The sequence below is a fragment of the Portunus trituberculatus genome, chromosome 37 (assembly GCF_017591435.1).
Source record: "Portunus trituberculatus isolate SZX2019 chromosome 37, ASM1759143v1, whole genome shotgun sequence".
NCBI classification, from domain to species: Eukaryota; Metazoa; Arthropoda; class Malacostraca; order Decapoda; family Portunidae; genus Portunus; species Portunus trituberculatus.
The window spans coordinates 21,707,164-21,724,596 of record NC_059291.1 but is presented as its reverse complement, the minus strand read 5'-3'; the positions used below and the strand labels follow the sequence as shown (position 1 = coordinate 21,724,596).

At 39.4% G+C, this 17,433-nt stretch overlaps 1 protein-coding gene across 7 annotated transcripts in view; it reads left to right on the top strand.

The window, feature by feature from the left end:
- LOC123514392 overlaps positions 1-17,433 on the top strand; it is an 87,058-nt gene that overhangs the window by 11,478 nt on the left and 58,147 nt on the right. For all 7 annotated transcript variants that reach the window (XM_045272297.1, XM_045272296.1, XM_045272291.1 and 4 more), the window contains one exon: positions 15,974-16,100. In XM_045272297.1, coding sequence (XP_045128232.1) covers positions 15,974-16,100 — 127 coding nt within the window. The remainder of the gene's footprint in view (positions 1-15,973; positions 16,101-17,433) is intronic.

Here is a 17,433-nt window from a genome sequence, read left to right as displayed (position 1 = left end):
TATATATATATATATATATATATATATATATATATATATATATATATGAAACTCAAGTTTGTTTTTGTTGTTGATTAGGGCCACGAACGCGAAGGACTGCAGGTTGCCGAGAGGGGTGGACGCCTGAGGCCGCCAGGAGGGTGGGCAGGTCGAATGTTGTGATGCCCAGGGCGGACAGCTGGGAGCGTAGTGCAGTGCGGTGGGAGTAGAAGCGTGGGCGGTGGGGCAGGAAATGCAATAGGAAAGGGCAATAGGGATCAGCAGACAAGCACAGACAGTGCAAGTCAGCTGCGAGTGTCGTGTGGCCCAGGCGAAGGCTCCGGATTTGTTATTGTTGTGATGGGTGTGCGAGCCCTCAAGGTCGTCAACCTCCCCGTTGTCATGGTAACAGGCTTCCCATTTTCTTCCCTCCCTCACACAGCTGCTGCCTCCCTTCTCATGTCTTTTAATTATGTCCTCTTTTTCTTGTAGCATAATGGTTTTCCTTTTCTTAGCATCACTGCTGTCACTAAGAAGTTTTCTCTTTGGTGCCATTGAGCAAGATACTAAGAACTTGAGTCAGTAAACGCAGAAGTAGGATAACACTCTTGCCAGGGGCGATGGTGTGGTGGAACTGAGGCTGGGTGTTATTGTATTCAAGCGTGAGGCGGGCGGTGTGGCGGGCAACCACCAACAATAACAATAAATCCCGCACTTTACGATTTATAAATTTTCAATTTTTTTAATCTTATATCGCCTTATAGTGGACTGACGTAACTACGAGTTTGACGTAACTCGAGACCGACGTAACCCGGGACTTTACTGTATATATATATATATATATATATATATATATATATATATATATATATATATATATATATATATATATATATATATATATATATATATATATATATATATATATATATATATATATATATATATATATATATATATATATATATATATATATATATATATATATATATATATATATATATATATATATATATATATATATATATATATATATATATATATATATATATATATATATATATATATATATATTTATATATACAGAGGATCCTCGCAATTCAACGCGGTTAGGGCGTTTATTCAAATGGTGAAGCAATTTTTCCCATAAGATACTTAAGAATTAGGGGGGATAGGGACAAACCCTAGATCCCAAAAATCATCACCATAACCTCTAAAACCACTAACTTAGACTAATTCACTACTATTAAAGGCTTCATTTATATCTAACTTTTTTTTTATTAAACACATTAGGGTGCTGTACAGTACATCTTTGGAAATAAAAACACTTGCAGCAGTTTTGCGTTACTTGTCCCTCTTCTTCCAAATTGATGATACTGTTGATCTAGGGACACTCATTTGCGCTGCAACCACACTGTGAGCTATACCTGCCTCACACTTTCTTATAAGCTCAAGTTTATCTTTGAAAGGCAGGAAATTGTGCTTCTTAGGGCTGGGGCTGGAGGTGGCTTTGCACGGAATGGTCTAAGCAGCGTGGAGGCAGGAGGTGGAATTGTGGAGCGTGGCCTACATGGACAACACCTGGGGTGAGAAATGGAGAGGAAGTGACACACAGGCAGTGTTGTCAGATTTTCCTAATGAAAAGTAGCAGAAGCACACTTGAAAAGTAGCGGATTTCACCACAATGTAGTCCAATACAAAAAAAACTACTACCTATTACTTTACTATATTTTGTACTTATTACTATCTGCTCACATGTCTTTCCATGGGGTTAGAGGGAGGGCAGTGGAGTCCTCTTTCACCATGTACCATTTTTTTCATAAGTTTTCTCTGGCTTTTTTTTTTTTTTATGGATTATTTCCATTCTTACCTAAATTTAACCAAAATTTTTTCTTCTTAACAAAACTTAATTATTCTTATTCCCTTTAAGATTTTTCCTTTCACTTCCTGTGCATCACTTTTTTTAATGATTTGCATTATCTAGTAAGTCATCTTCTTGACGTACGGGGAGGCGAGAGAAGCGTGATGTCATCAGTTGCCTACTCACTACAAAAAAAAGAAAAAGCACCATAACTACACCATTCTCAATGTCACGGTTAATATTACTATTATTATTATTATTATTCATACTTTTATTAATGTTGTTAATATCATCATTCTTATTGTTAACATTTAGAAAAATTACAAATGTAGCCCAATAATGTCATCAAGCAGCCCAAACATATGAATTAAGTAGCCAAAAAAATTGCAGCTAACGAATTATGAATTTAAGTAACACATACCCTACAAAAGTAGCCCAATCCGCTACTTTTCCCACAATCTGTGCAACACAGGATAGAGTCAGTTAACACTTCCTCCTGGCGGGCTGGGGACAAATTTGTGGTGGCTGCGGATTTGACCAGGTGGATGGCGCGCGAGATATGAATGTCGAATTGGCGAGTCATTCGGTCGAACCTTGAGGATTGGCTATTAATTAACTGAGTTCGAATTGGCGATAGTTCAAACTGCGAACAGTCGAATCATGAGGATCCCCTGTATTTATATATACAGAAACTCCCCTACTTATGAACATTCTACTTGCGAACATTCCATACATATGAACAAATTTTTGAAATACTTAAGTCCAAAAAATTGTTTGAAAGATGCTAGCAAACTTCAAATTTACCGTGCGTGAATATAGTTCATGAGTCTGCCACGCCGTGGCGCTGCCACGCTCACTCAGCTGTGCGCATCACTCACCTGCCCTCCCGCCATAAACACGAAAACATCTGTTCACTGTGTCCTCGTGTACCGCCAATTTTTTGTGCCATAATTCACTTTACCTGTGCATCATTCCATCAAAAATGTTGGGTGTGAAGCGAAAAATAAACGGTGAAGCTAGTGGAAGTGCCAAGAAACATCAGGCTATAACTTTAGAGGTGAAAATGGACATCATAAAACGGCTTGAGAAAGCTGAGAAAATGTCTGGCATGAAAATTTAATATGAATTGGTCAACTGTAGGCACAATTATTAAACAAAACTTTAAAACAATGGGAAAAAAGACAATAGAGACCTGACTTTGGATATACGAACAAATGGAGTTATGAACAGCCTCTCGGTCCCCATTATGTTCGTAAGTTGGGGAGTTTCTGTATATATATACAGTGGTACTTTGACATACGAATTTAATTCATTGCGTGACGATCGTTGTATATCAAAAAAATTGTATATTAAATCAATTTTTCCTATAGAAATTAATGGAAATAGAATTTATTTGTTCTAGTGATAAGAATTCACCCGCCCCAAAAAATTAACATGCCTTAACCCCTTCGCGCCGTATGTTAAAAAAGCCCGCCTGTATGATATACGGTAGTGCCCAGCCAGCTGGAAACTCGTACAAGCTTGTCATACTTGTCGTCTTTGTGTATTATGCTGCTATTTTTTAGTCACTATATCACCTTCGAAGAGGAAAGTGGACGCTTCTCTCTTCGGAGAAAAAGAGAGAGAGAGAGAGAGTGACATTTGCTAACATTTTAGACACAAGTGGGACACATGTAGCTTATCTTCGAGAGGAAGAGGGGAGGAGGGAAGGAGAGGAAACGAAGGGAGGAGAGAGAGAGAGAGAGAGAGAGTGAGCTTGGGCGGTGATATGGGCCCTAATATGGGTACCACTATAAATAAAATTGCCTGCGCCACTAATGGGCGGAAGCTGAACAGCGCTTCCAATACACTCTTCAAGTGTGCCTACAGGTGCTATAGGCCTTACCTAAAAAAAAAATAATAAAAATAAAAATTCCTGCCTCCCCATTAGTTGCTGAGCGGCCTGGGTGGAGATACCTTGGTGTAAAATTCACTGTACAGTCTCTTTAATGTGATGTCGATACAGTCAATTCATGTGTTCACTACTAGCGGAATTTCACCCTTATTGCCGTAATACTTCTGACAGCACAGATGCGAGCCAAACACACTAGGAAGAAGATAGTGCTATACCACAGCTTGTTGAGACATGCCAGGGTGAAAATGCAGGCCTCCCATTGCCTGCCTGAGTAAATACGTCATTATTGAGTGAGCGCGAGAGGGTTTTTTTTGTCTATGGCCGCACGGCCGTGCGTACCCCTCCAAAGAATGGGAATTTTGATCATGTTGCGGATCAAATTTTGACTTGGACGTTGCAGATTCGGAAAGCTGAAGGCGAGACGAAGAAAATGGTATACAAACCTCAAAATCGGCCAGGGTGGTGCTTACGTCACTACTATTCTGAACGCCTCATATAATGTATATTTTATTTAGTTAGTATTTATTTATTGTTCATTTTCAACTTTTATTTCCACACCACTTACATGAGGTAAAAATCAGGATTGTAGTTTCCATTTTTTTAGTAGCCAGAGAGAAAGTTAGACATTGGCTGTGACACTTGACCTGATTCAACCAGGTTTGGAAACACGCTGACCACCACCACCACATCATGGCAACATTTGAATAAAAACTTCTGCCATATGTCACAGAATTTTTATAAATCATTGTTATAATCCTAAACATTGACACTCACTGTATTATATGGCTTTCTTTACTATATTCAGCACACTTAAAATACAGGCAACCCCCGCTTAACGAATGGGTTACGTTCTTAAAAAGCCATTCATTGTGCAAATTTTTGGTAAGCAAACCAATTATAACAAGTTTGACCGCTGACTTGAACATCCATTGAGAGTAAACAAAGCGAGATTGCATCATAGTACAGTGAAAGGTTTAATGTAAGTAAAAATTATGAAGTTAAACATTTAAGCAGTTTAACTTAAGACTAAGTCACTATAATGTACACTAATGTATGTATGTAAGTAACTTTATAATAATGATGATTTTAAATTTATGAAGGGAGGGAGAGTGGAGTGGAAAAGATGCTAGCTGTCAACCTGTGGTATGTAAACAAAGGACGCATCATTGTACCGCATACAAAACTTATGTACCACATTTCCACAAGGCTTTCCATTTTATCCATTGCAGAGTCACTAGTTCAGGTGGTTCTTTTAGCTTGCAAGGAAGATACGGTCTCATCAGCCTTCTTAATAGAGTCTGCTGACTTGAAAACAGTAGAGACACTAGATGGAGTCACGCCATGGTGGTGAGCAATGCTATTAGTTTTCTCGCCTCTCGTGTCTGTGAATAATATCCAGCTTCACTTCGAGAGTAAGAGACTTCCTTTTCTTCTTAGCAACGCTAGGTGACATTGCAGGGCTGGTTGCAGGGAGTTTTGGTGGCATTTTGAGTGTGAGATGACAAGCTGGTGCTGGACCCTGTTTTTGTTTTGACCTAAGAATGGGGAAGGGTATGGGGAGTGAGTGGTGTGCGTTTTGTCCATGAGAGCTGTATGTGTATTCAAAAGCCTGTCGGCTTGCATGATATGGCAGGGCTTTCAAACTTGGAAAAAATTACCTTGATAAAATTTCATTAAAGCGAGTTTGGCGTTCATTATATGAGCAGATTGTAGTAAAAGGAAACGTTCATTGTAGCGAAATTTTGTTGTGTGAATATTCGTTAAGCGGGGGTTGCCTGTATAACTTACAAAGAGCACATGAAGAGAAAATAAGAGAGAGAGACACATGTAAGAAGATTGATATGGCAGTATGGCTAGAGGTAAACGACGTGACCTACCCCACCCTGAACGGACCTCATAGATGGAACAGACTATAGGTAAATACACACTCTGCATAGAGTAGTGGTTAGCACATTCATCTTTCAACTGAGAAGGCCCAGGTTCAAGTCCCATGTTTGGCGAAGCAAGTGGGCCATCCATTTAATGTGTAGCCCTTGTTCGCTTAGCAGCAAGTAGATGTGGGATGTAACTCAAGGGATTGTGGCCTTGCTTTCCCAGTGTGTGGAGTGTGTTGTGGTCTCAGTCCAACCCGAAGTCTATGAGTTCTGAGCTTGCTCTATTATGGGAAGGCTAGCTGGGTGACCGGCAGGTGACTGTTTTGAATTACATTTCCCAAAAAATGTCTGAGAGAAATATCCATATCTGGGAAATGAAGGACCCATTTATATTATGCAGACTTTTTCATTATCTGAACTTGTATCTACATCATTTAGACCAGTAAAGGATATATATATATATATATATATATATATATATATATATATATATATATATATATATATATATATATATATATATACATATATATACGCCGCCACATGGCTGCAGTTAACTGCTACAGCTCACTAGAGTGTTATTCTAGCAAAATCGCCAACTTTGTTACGGTCAGTACAGTGGGGATTATAAAAACACTCCACAGAGTCCCCACTACTATAACTCACAGCCGCCGTAACCCTCAGGTTCTTTCAAGATTGCCAACAGTGCATAATTTCCCCCACTGAAGGGAATCTCCTCAGCAACTCCTTCTCCTCCTCCTGTACCCAACCAAGTAGAATTTATAAATGGTAGATGTTATGTGTAACAGGGCGAGGCCTTAATACCCCCTAGAGAAACCGCCCACAAGGACAATTCCACCCACTTCTCTATGAAGCATTAATGCCTCTCCACCCGCCTTGTCCACAGACTGTGATAACTCACAGACCGGAACAACACGCGCTGTGTATTATATTACTATACTATCCTACTACAACAGGTGCTTCCTAACACCTGTCAGACTGACATCCCTAGCCTACTACTACTGCGATATATGATGTGTACAGCACATCCGGTGGTGTACACACAAGCCCAAACACCACCTACGGGTGACACCAGCTATACATGGAGTCCAAATACTCGTCACAGACAAGTCTGGCGGACGACAACTACGCACCACTGGCCGACATGAAGCCTCTCAGCATTCAAAAGTGTGCGTGGCTACTACCACTACAATACAGTATACTACTGAAACTATACAAAAGATGGTGGGGGCACACAGCCGCCCACCAAACCCCACTGGTGACTACAACCACCAACAGCAAAAACAGGACGAAACAATAACACATCCCTCCGCGTCGCTCCACCCGAGTGGATGAACGCACGAGAAATGCAGCCAAACTTACTACACCTCTCCCAGAGCAACAAGCCCGTTGCTCTAACAGTCACGGTCTACCCAGTAGCAAGCCAGCTACTCAACAGGAGGGCACAACTCCCAGACCGATGACTAGCGAGTACTGGTAACGCACAGTCCAGCCACACGTGTCTCTTACTGTGCCGAGAACGTACGTGTTAATTCTGCTGAAGACTGGCTGGTACTATAAACAGTATACTACTGATACTACACCAACAATGGAGGGGGCACACAGCCGCCCACCAAACCACACTGGTGACCACGGCCACCAACAAAACGACAATCAGGACAAGACAGTAACGTGTCTCTTCGCGTCGCCACTCACAAGAGGGGATGAACGCAAAAACACAGGAAATGCAGCCAACCCTGCTTCACTTCCCTTGGAACAACAAGCCCGTTGCTCCACACCATCACGGCCTAACCAGCAGCAAACCAGCTACTCAAAAAGGAGGGCACAACTCCCAGACTGAGACTGGTGAGCACCCAGAACAGCCCAGCAACACGTGTCTCCACCCTGTGCCAGAAACCAAGAGCGCATGTGTCTACCTCCGCTGAAGACTGGCTGGTTACTGATGTGAAGCTCACAGGCACACAAAATGGTGGAGAGAGGGAAGCGGGTTGTCTGCTCAGCAGAACAGCCCGAGGGGCCCTCGCTGGGTAGCCATAGGCTACACAAATAATGAAATAATAAATTAAAGGGGATTAAGACGGTGCCCATCACAACATATATATATATATATATATATATATATATATATATATATATATATATATATATATATATATATACAGGTAACGCTCAATTTACACGATAGATGCGTTCCGAGAGGCATCGCGTATATTAAAATTTGCGGTAAACAAACATGTAATTCTCATAAGAAACAATAGATAATAGGGGGATGTGGGATGTGGTCCAAAAAAATTCATACATACTACTCTATTTATATGGCTAAATTAACATGTTTTCATTATTTACCATTCTAAATACTAGAAGTGTATTTAAAGTAAAGGGAAAACTAGAAATGATAAGAGAAAACAACAAAACAAAGAGTACGTAAACACAACACTCACTGCGTCACTGCCTTCATCACTCACACCACAGTCAGTCACCATCTTCCTCTGAGCTTTACCACTTTATCAAAAATCCACTTTTCAAAAATAACCCCAAAAATCCACTTTTCAAAAATAACCCCACATGCAGAAGATGAAGGATGTTTTGGGGCTATCTTGGTGAATTATTGGCAGGTTGAAGAGATTCTGTCAGTACTCAGTGCTGGGAGACTGCAAATGAAGCACGAGAAGAGCGGAGCTCCCACCTATCAGCCAGCTGCATAACTCTCTGGCGTGCAGATTGAAATTACATCTGGCGCTCAGATTGAAAATGCAGTTGGGCCAAATTGCGTATAAGTAAACCGATTGCACAAATTAAATTAATTATAATATTTTTTCGGTCGCATTATAACAAAAAGGCGTAAATCAAATGCGTAAATTGAGTTACCTATATATATATATATATATACAGGCAACCCCCGCTTAACGAAGGGGTTACATTCCTAAAAAACACTTCGTTAAGCGAAACTTCGTTAAGCGAACCGATTATAACAAGTTTAGCCCCTGATTTGAATTTTCATTAAGAGTAAGCAAAGCGAGAGTGCATCATAGTACAGTAAAAGGTTTAATGAAAGTAAGAATTATGAAGTTAAACATTTAGGTAGCTTAATTTAAGTCATTATAATGTACTCTAATGTATGTATGTACATAACTTTATAATGTTGATGATCTTAACTTTATGAAGGGAGGGAGAGTGAAACGAGAAAGACACTAACCGGCTACCTGTGGAATGTAAACAAAGTGCGCATCATGGTACCGCATATAAAACTTATCTACCACATTTCCACAAGGCTTTCCATTTTATCCATTGTAGAGTTACGAGTTCAGGTGGTTCTTTTAGCTTTCAAGGAAGATGTGGTCTCACCAGCCTTTTTAATAGAGTATGCTGACTTGAAAATAGTAGACAGTAGATGGAGTCAAGATGGTGGCAAGCAATGTTATTAATTTTCTGGCCTCTCTCGTGCCTGTGAATAATACCCAGCTTCACTTCGAGAATAAGACACTTCCTAGTCTTCTTAGGAACGTTAGGCCACATTGCAGGGCGTTTTGGTGGTAAGTTGAACTAGGGAAGATGAGCTACTGGTGACGCTGTTATATTTTGACTGGGGAGTGTGTGATCTTGATCTTGATCTTGATGCTACAGATGACGCAGAATTTCTTCTGAGTCAGGCCCTTGTATCGGCAGTGCCTGCGTTGTCCATGAGAGGCTTGATCTTGATCTTTATTCTACAGGTGTCTCAGGACTTCTCCTGAGGCAGGCCTTAGTACCAGCAGCTCCTGGTGTATTAAAAAGCCTGTCAGCTTGCATGATACAGTGGGGCTTTCAAATTTGGAAAAAATTACCTGGATAAAACTTCATTAAAGCGAGTTTGGTGTTCGTTAAACAAGCAGATTGTAGTAAAATGAAACCTTTGTTGTAGCGAAATTTTGTTGTGTGAACCTACATTAAATGGTGGTTGCCTGTACAGTGGAGACTCAATACTCGAATGTCTAAATAGTCAAACTTTTCAATAGTCGAATGCAAAAGTTTGACTTAATACTCGGAAAAATACCTATTAGTTGAACTTCCTTCCACGTGGCTGTAAACAAAGGGTCTCTCCCTTCCCACCGCCACATGCACCCCACCGGGCCACCGCAGCCAGTTTATCCTTCGCTGTCATAAAAATAACATTGTCTCTGCATTTTTTTTTTTTTTTTTTTTTTTTCCATTTAGAAGCTTACAATGGCACATAAGAGGCTTGTTAGTGGTGAGAATAAGCCTACAAGAAAGAATGTAGTGATAACCATTGAAAGGAAAAAGGAGATTATTGATAAATACGAGAAAGGAGGAAGAATAACTGATCTTGCAGCTGAGTACTGTATGGCTAAATCTACAGTAGCCACAATACTGAAGAAGACAACTCATTAAAAGAGCTGATGTGGCTATTGGTATGAAAAGGCAATTTAAGCGACCTGCGGCATTGGAAGAAATGGAAAAATTATTGATTGGATAAACCAAAGGCAGATGGCTGGTGATTCTTTGTTAGAGGCCATAATTTTTGCAAAGGCTAGGCTGCTGGATTGTGATCTTATTTCTGATACTACAGCTGACTCCAATGATGATTTTAAAGCAAGTAAAGGGTGGTTTGTGAATTTCAAGAAAAGAACTGGAATTCATTCTGTTTTGAGGCACGGTGAGCCCCCAAGTCAGGAGTAAACATATGCTATATGTCACTGTGTCACCAACTCCCACGATGGATGGTGGGAGCGACAGTGATTTCATGGTGTCCAATTCTGCCACCTCTCCCGCGCGCCTTACTTCTACACCTCGGGTCTCTCGCTATGTTGCGGTGAGACAACTTTTGAATGAGAGTGGTATCAGAAGGGCTTTGGAATTGACAGTTTCTACAATAATAGAGAGCGAAGATAGTAATGTTCTGGGCTCTGATACGGATATAGGAGGATTAACCACTGAGGGGAGGGCATTCCACCACCACTACTAGCAACTCCTATTGTATGTATTTTATATGTTTTTGCAAAAAATATACAAATTAGGTCACTTTTCAAACATTTTGATTGAGAGAGAGAGAGAGAGGGAGAGGATACAAGGGGTCCATTTTCTATCGCTCTAGCCAAGACCGCTGGACCCAATCGGACGCAAGGCCATGTACACTGATGATACCACCTCATTCAACCTGTGATATTTTGGTAACCATAGCATCTAGAGCAGTGGTTCCCAAACTGGGGCAAATTTTCCCCTGGGGGAAATTTGAAGCTACCAGGGGGGAAATAATTACACTACCTACTAACTAAAAAAATCTCAAAGTCAAATCAAAAGTCCTTTTATTTGTTAATAACCGCTCTCTCTATGGCTATGCTTAGTTATTACTAACTGCTCTCTCTCCACTTTACTCTGTAACTATAAGTTTATCAGTATATTTGTACATTTGAAAAATAAATTAGTAAATAGTCTCAGTGTGTTTTAACTGCTCTTTCTCTCATACACATGAAGGGGGAAATCTGGATGGTTGAACTGGGTGCAGGGGGAAATGACAGAAAAATGTTTCGGAACCACTGATCTAGAGACTTTTGGTTTTTTGCATTGCAAAGAGGAAGAGTTGCTAGTGAGCAGAACACCATTTGTTCTCACTCATTTATTGAATTTCCAAGTGTAATCAGTATGTGAATAAAGGCTATTTTGTATTTCTCGCCAAACCTTCTGAGGTAGCGTAAGCTAAAAATTCCAACATCCCAAGTTTTAAGGGTTAATTGTGATGAAACTGTCATGTTTTGGAAAAAAAAAAAAAAAATACCAAACATGATCTATATAACAAAGGAAGAGAAGTGTTTGCCAGGACACAAGCCCATGAAAGACAGGCTAGCCCTGCTTCTGTGCGCCAATGCTAGCAGCTAATGCAAAATTAAACTGCTGCCTTTTTCTAAACTTGGGTTTGGCAATGGCTGTAACGAATTACGTGATTTATAGGTATCAATAGTCAAACTTTTTAATACTCGAACGGCCATTTGGAACAAATTAAGTTCGAGTATTGAGTCTCCACTGTGTATATTCATATATATATATATATATATATATATATATATATATATATATATATATATATATATATATATACACATATATTATATACAGTGGCACCTCGACATACAAATTTAATTAGTTCCATGACGATCGTTGTATATAAAAAAAATTGTATATCAAATAAATTTTTCCCATAGAAATTAATGGAAATAGAATTAATTCATTCTTGTGATACGAATTTACCTCCCACAAAAAATTAACATGCTTTAAATACCAACCAAATATAGATTTAATATAAGATAAATGCACTGTTTATTGTATGCATAATATAAATGTCCTATATTGCCCAAAATAACAACTTAATCTGCAAAACTTGGGACACGTCGATAGACATTCATAATGTAAGACTCGGGGCACATCGATAGACGTTTAGGCTTTTTATGGCTATAATTTGGCTATTTTCTTCCCGTTTTCTTTGCTTGTGAGCTGGCAACACTCATCAGGAGTAAATATATGCACTACATCACTGTGTCACCAACGATGGATGGTGGGAGTGACAGTGATTTCACGGTGTCTGATTTCGCCACCTCTCCTGGGCGCCTTACTTCTATACCTTGGATCCCTCGCTGTGTTGCTGGGAGACAACTTTTGAATGAGAGTGGTATCAGAACAGGCAGCAGGAGAGAGAGAGAGAGAGAGAGAGAGAGAGATACAAGGGACCCATTTTCTATCACTAGCCAAGGCTGCAGAACTCGAATGGACACAAGGCCACGTAAACTGATGATACCGCCTTATTCAACCTTTGATATTTTGGTAACCATGACATCTAGAGACTTGTTTTTTTTTTTTGCCTAGCTAAGAGGAAGAGTTGCTTGTGGGCAGAACACCATTTGTACTCACTCATTTATTGAATTTCTGGGTGTAATCAGTATGTGAATACAGGCTATTTTGTATGTTTTTCGCCAAACTTTTACTTTTGGGATCCATGATCACGAGTTCTTGAGTTCACAAAACTTAAGAAAAAATACACACTGCCGAGGAGCATAGACACATACGTATATGCACAAAGGATGAACAACAATACACAACGCTGACTGAATGTTCGGGTGGATGTGGGTAGCCGAGCGATCGCTGCGCCACCTACCGATGGCTATTCGTATCTTAAAAATATCTTCATATTTCAAGGCATAAGTTGTATGAAATTTTTCATCATATATCAAAAAAATTGTATTTTGGGACGTTCATATCTCGAGGTATTACTGTACAGGGGATCCTCGCAATTAGGGTGGTTTTTCATCGGTCGAGTCAGTATTAATTCGAATCGTGAAGCAATTTTTCCTATAGGATACTTAAGAATTAGGGGGAATAGGGACCAACCTCCAGCCTAGACCCTCCAAAACATCACTATAACCTTTAAAAAACACTAACCTAGACTAAATCAGTACTTTATTTATATCTAACTTCTTTTTATTAAACACATTAGGGTGCTGTACAGTACATTTTTGTCAATAAAAACACTTGCATGATGCAGTGGTCTCGCAGTACTTGTCCCTGTTCTTCCATATTATTGATACTGTTGATATAGGGACACCCGTTTGCAGTGCAACGACGCTGTGAACTATACCTGCCTCACACTTTCTTATAAGCTCAAGCTTATTTTTGAAAGGCAGGAAATTGTGCTCTTAGGGCTGGGGAACGCTGGCTGGGGCGAGAGTGACACAGATTAAGCGACGCACAAGCCGCAAGGCTACCACTCTAAATTTTCATTTCTCCCTACCACTCACGCGCACTTCCTCCTACTTTCACTTACCACTCGTGCATATTTTCCCATATTTTTCACGTACGCCAATCCCAAAATTTCTTTTTGTACATGCATATATTATTGTGTGTAAATAAACTTATTTATACTTTCTGCAGTTTTATTCTTTTACTACAAAAGAAATAAATAAAACATTCTAGTATTGAAAAATTTACTTTTCTTCGGTATATTATGGTGTCAGACTGGACGATGTACGCGGGAATAAGCGATCGACTCTCCTCCTAATGGAGCGCCTCGCCACATTGCACCATACTCCCACATGTTGCATTATATATATATATATATATATATATATATATATATATATATATATATATATATATATATATATATATATATACGGTATATATATATATATATATATATATATATATATATATATATATATATATATATATATATATATATATACAGTAAGGTCCCGAGTTACGTCAGAGTTACGTTCCTGAAACATGACATTAGTCGATTTTGTACGTAACTCGAGTTTTTGTACTTTCAAAGCATATTATCGAGTTTTCAACCAATAATTTTTTATGGTTATTCAGGTAAGTAAAAGGTTATATTGTTATATTGGTATACTATTTACAACTATGTAGGAATATATTGATTAGGGCCGCGAACGCGAAGGACTGCAGGTTGCCGTTAGGGGCGGCCTGAGGCCGCCAGGAGGGTGGGCAGGTCGAATGTTGTGACGCCCAGGGCGGACAGCTGGGAGCTTTGTGGAGTGCGGTAGGAGTAGAAGCGTTATATAAAAGGTTATATTGTTATATTATTTACAAGTATGTAGGAATATGAAACAAGCTTGTTTTTGTTGTTGATTAGGGCCGCGAACGCGAAGGAATGCATGTTGCCAGAGGGGTGGACGCCTGAGGCTGCCAGGAGGGTGGGCAGGTCGAATGTTGTGACGCCCAGGGCGGACAGCTGGGAACGTAGTGCAGTGCGGTGGGAGTAGAAGCGTGGGCAGCGGGGCAGGAAATGCAATAGGAAAGGGCAATAGGGATCAGCAGACAAGCGCAGACGGTGCAAGTCAGCTGCGAGTGTCGTGTGGCCCAGGCGAAGGCTCCGGAGGAGTTATTGTTGTGATAGGTGCGTGAGCCCTCAAGGTCGTCAACCTCCCCGTTGTCATGGTAACGGGCTTCCCATTTTCTTCTTCACTCCCTTACACACAGCTGCTGCCGCCATTCTCATGTCTTTTAATTATGTCCACTTTTTCTTGTAGCGTAATGGTTTTCCTTTTCTTAGCATCACTGCCATCACTCAGGAGTTTTCTTTTTGGTGCCATTGAGCAAGATACTAAGATAGTCAGCAAACGCAGATGTAGGAACACTCTTGCCAGGGGCGACGGTGTGGTGGAACTGAGGCACGAGAGTGTTATTGTATTCAAGCATGAGGTGGGCGGTGTGGTGGATAACCACTAGTGACGCCTGGCCAACAATAACAATAAACCCGGCTTTACGATTTATAAATTTTCAATTTTTAAATCTTAAATTGCCTTATAGTGGACTGACGTAAGTGCGAGTTTGACGTAACTCGAGACCGACGTAACCGGGACCTTACTGTATATATATATATATATATATATATATATATATATATATATATATATATATATATATATATATATACACACACATATATATATATATATATATATATATATATATATATATATATATATATATATATATATATATTCCATATTTCATAAACTGTAATGGGTATCCAGACAAATATTTAGTGTTTGAAAAAAAAAATCCTCTACATATTGTGAATAAACTCTAGTTTCCCTTGCAAATTGCTATTTTCCACATAGGCATCCCCTACCCTCTATATTAGGCTAAAATCACCTACTGTAGGGGATTTTCCCTATGAGTGGCAGCCTTGGCAGCGAATTTGGGCTGGCAGCGGGTTTGATCGGGTGGGTGGCGCATGAGATATGAATGTCGAATTAGCGAGTCGGTCGGTCAAACCTTAAGGATTGGGTATTAATTAACTGAGTTCTAATTGGCGATGATTCAATCTGCAAACAGTCAAATCACGAGGACATATACCTTTTGTAATGAAAGCTTGTCTTCACTTTTGGTAGTGGTGAGGCAGAGGAGTTAGGATGTGAACGGAGGCAAGGTGGTGCTGACAGTATAAGTTGTCACCTGTGTCTTTTTCTCCTTCATCCTCAGTATTGTGCCATGCTCATTTTTGAGTTGAATATCTATATCTATAAACATGGCTGCCAGCTTGTGATAGTGTCATTATTACCATAATGTCACTTGCACTGTGTTCTAGAATAATTTTGCTTTAAGCTGTTCACTAATTTAGAAATATGAAAATGAAGTTGGATTTTTTTTAGATTCTCCAAGATTAACATCCCCTTAACAATAGTAGCTATCTTCTACTATATTTTATTATATCATGTTCTAATGTATTGTCTTTATTGCACAAGACAGATGGTCATTTATATAGTTATCTGATTTTAACTTTTTTTTATTTTTTTAAATTTATTAATTAATTTATTTTTTGTGGTTCAGGGTTCCTGGTGAAGAGGATGCCCCATGTGAACCCACTCCCCTGCACCTGGTGACTCGTGTGAAATGCCTCAAGAAAAAACCTTGGTGGGACAAGGAAATCATGCAGAAAATTGGGCTTCATAAGAAGGTATTCTCTCTCTCTCTCTCTCTCTCTCTCTCTCTCTCTCTCTCTCTCTCTCTCTCTCTCTCTCTCTCTCTCTCTCTCTCTCTCACATTGCTTAAGGGCATGCTGTGGTCGAGATTTAGTGAATTATGACAAAAAAAATTTTTTTTAATTCCTGCATATTATTGTAGGAAAAACATTCAGAATTAATATGGTATATGAATCATGGCCACATACGTACGGCAACACTCATTCTGAAGCGTTTAAAGAGACATGAGTGGCGTACGCCACGAGGTAGGCGTGATGTAATAAACACTCTCTAAGCATTGTAGTATATTGCCTGTTTTTCCTTGTCATTTTACCACTAATATTGGTCTTTGTGGTGAGGCTCCACCCCTCAAATTGCTTGCCTCCTTCCTGCCTTGCCATACACCACCGTGCTAGTGCAGCAAACAAAGACGAAGAGAGAGCTAGGCTATGTCACGCTCCTGCTTGCAGGCTTTTACTCTTTAAAAAATTTTTTTTTATTATTATTCCTTGCTGATCTTCTTACTGCAACATGGGGAATAAACAAAATAGGCTATAGCAGCTAAAGAAGATGTGAGGGATGAAGGAAAAGAAAAGAGAATAGGAGATAAATGAAAAGAAGAGGGAAGAGATGATGACTCAGTGGCAGGTGAAGCTGAGGCTCTTGGCACGGCCAGGAAGGAGATTTTGGAGGAAAGGGACAGGAAGAGGATCTCAATTTTGATACCATAAGCAAAGAATATGAAATAACATTCTTAGGACACGCACCAGTGAGCTAAATCTATTGGCAAAGGCACAAAGAACACATCATATAATACATTTACTAATTTTGGTAAATATATAGCATGAATGATAAACTTTTAAAACTTTAAAGAGCTGTATCTCAAAACATGATTTTTTGAGATATAAAAAACTGTATAAAATCAACCGTTATACATGCTGCCTTGAAACTTGGTGTACTTATTGACAGGGATTGGGGTAACATTTTGTCAGACTGGTTTTTCATGCTGTTTTGATGATGTCATGAAATGTGGTAAATTTAAAAAATGATATCTCATGACTTATGGAGAAATTGAAAAAAAGTGTTCTCTATGTTTCTTTAGGCATCTTTCAAGTACATCCATGCTGAAGCACATTTTAAAAGAACTGAATTAAAGCCTGTATGACAATTTGAATGCAACTCTATGCATGGCATCATGGTCATGCAACTCTATGCATGGCATCATGAAGTCATAACGTCATTACTCTATCATATTCATATTTGTACACATCAAAGACAACCAGTAGCTAATAATATTCTGAAAATTTCAAGTCATAAGTCCTGTAACTT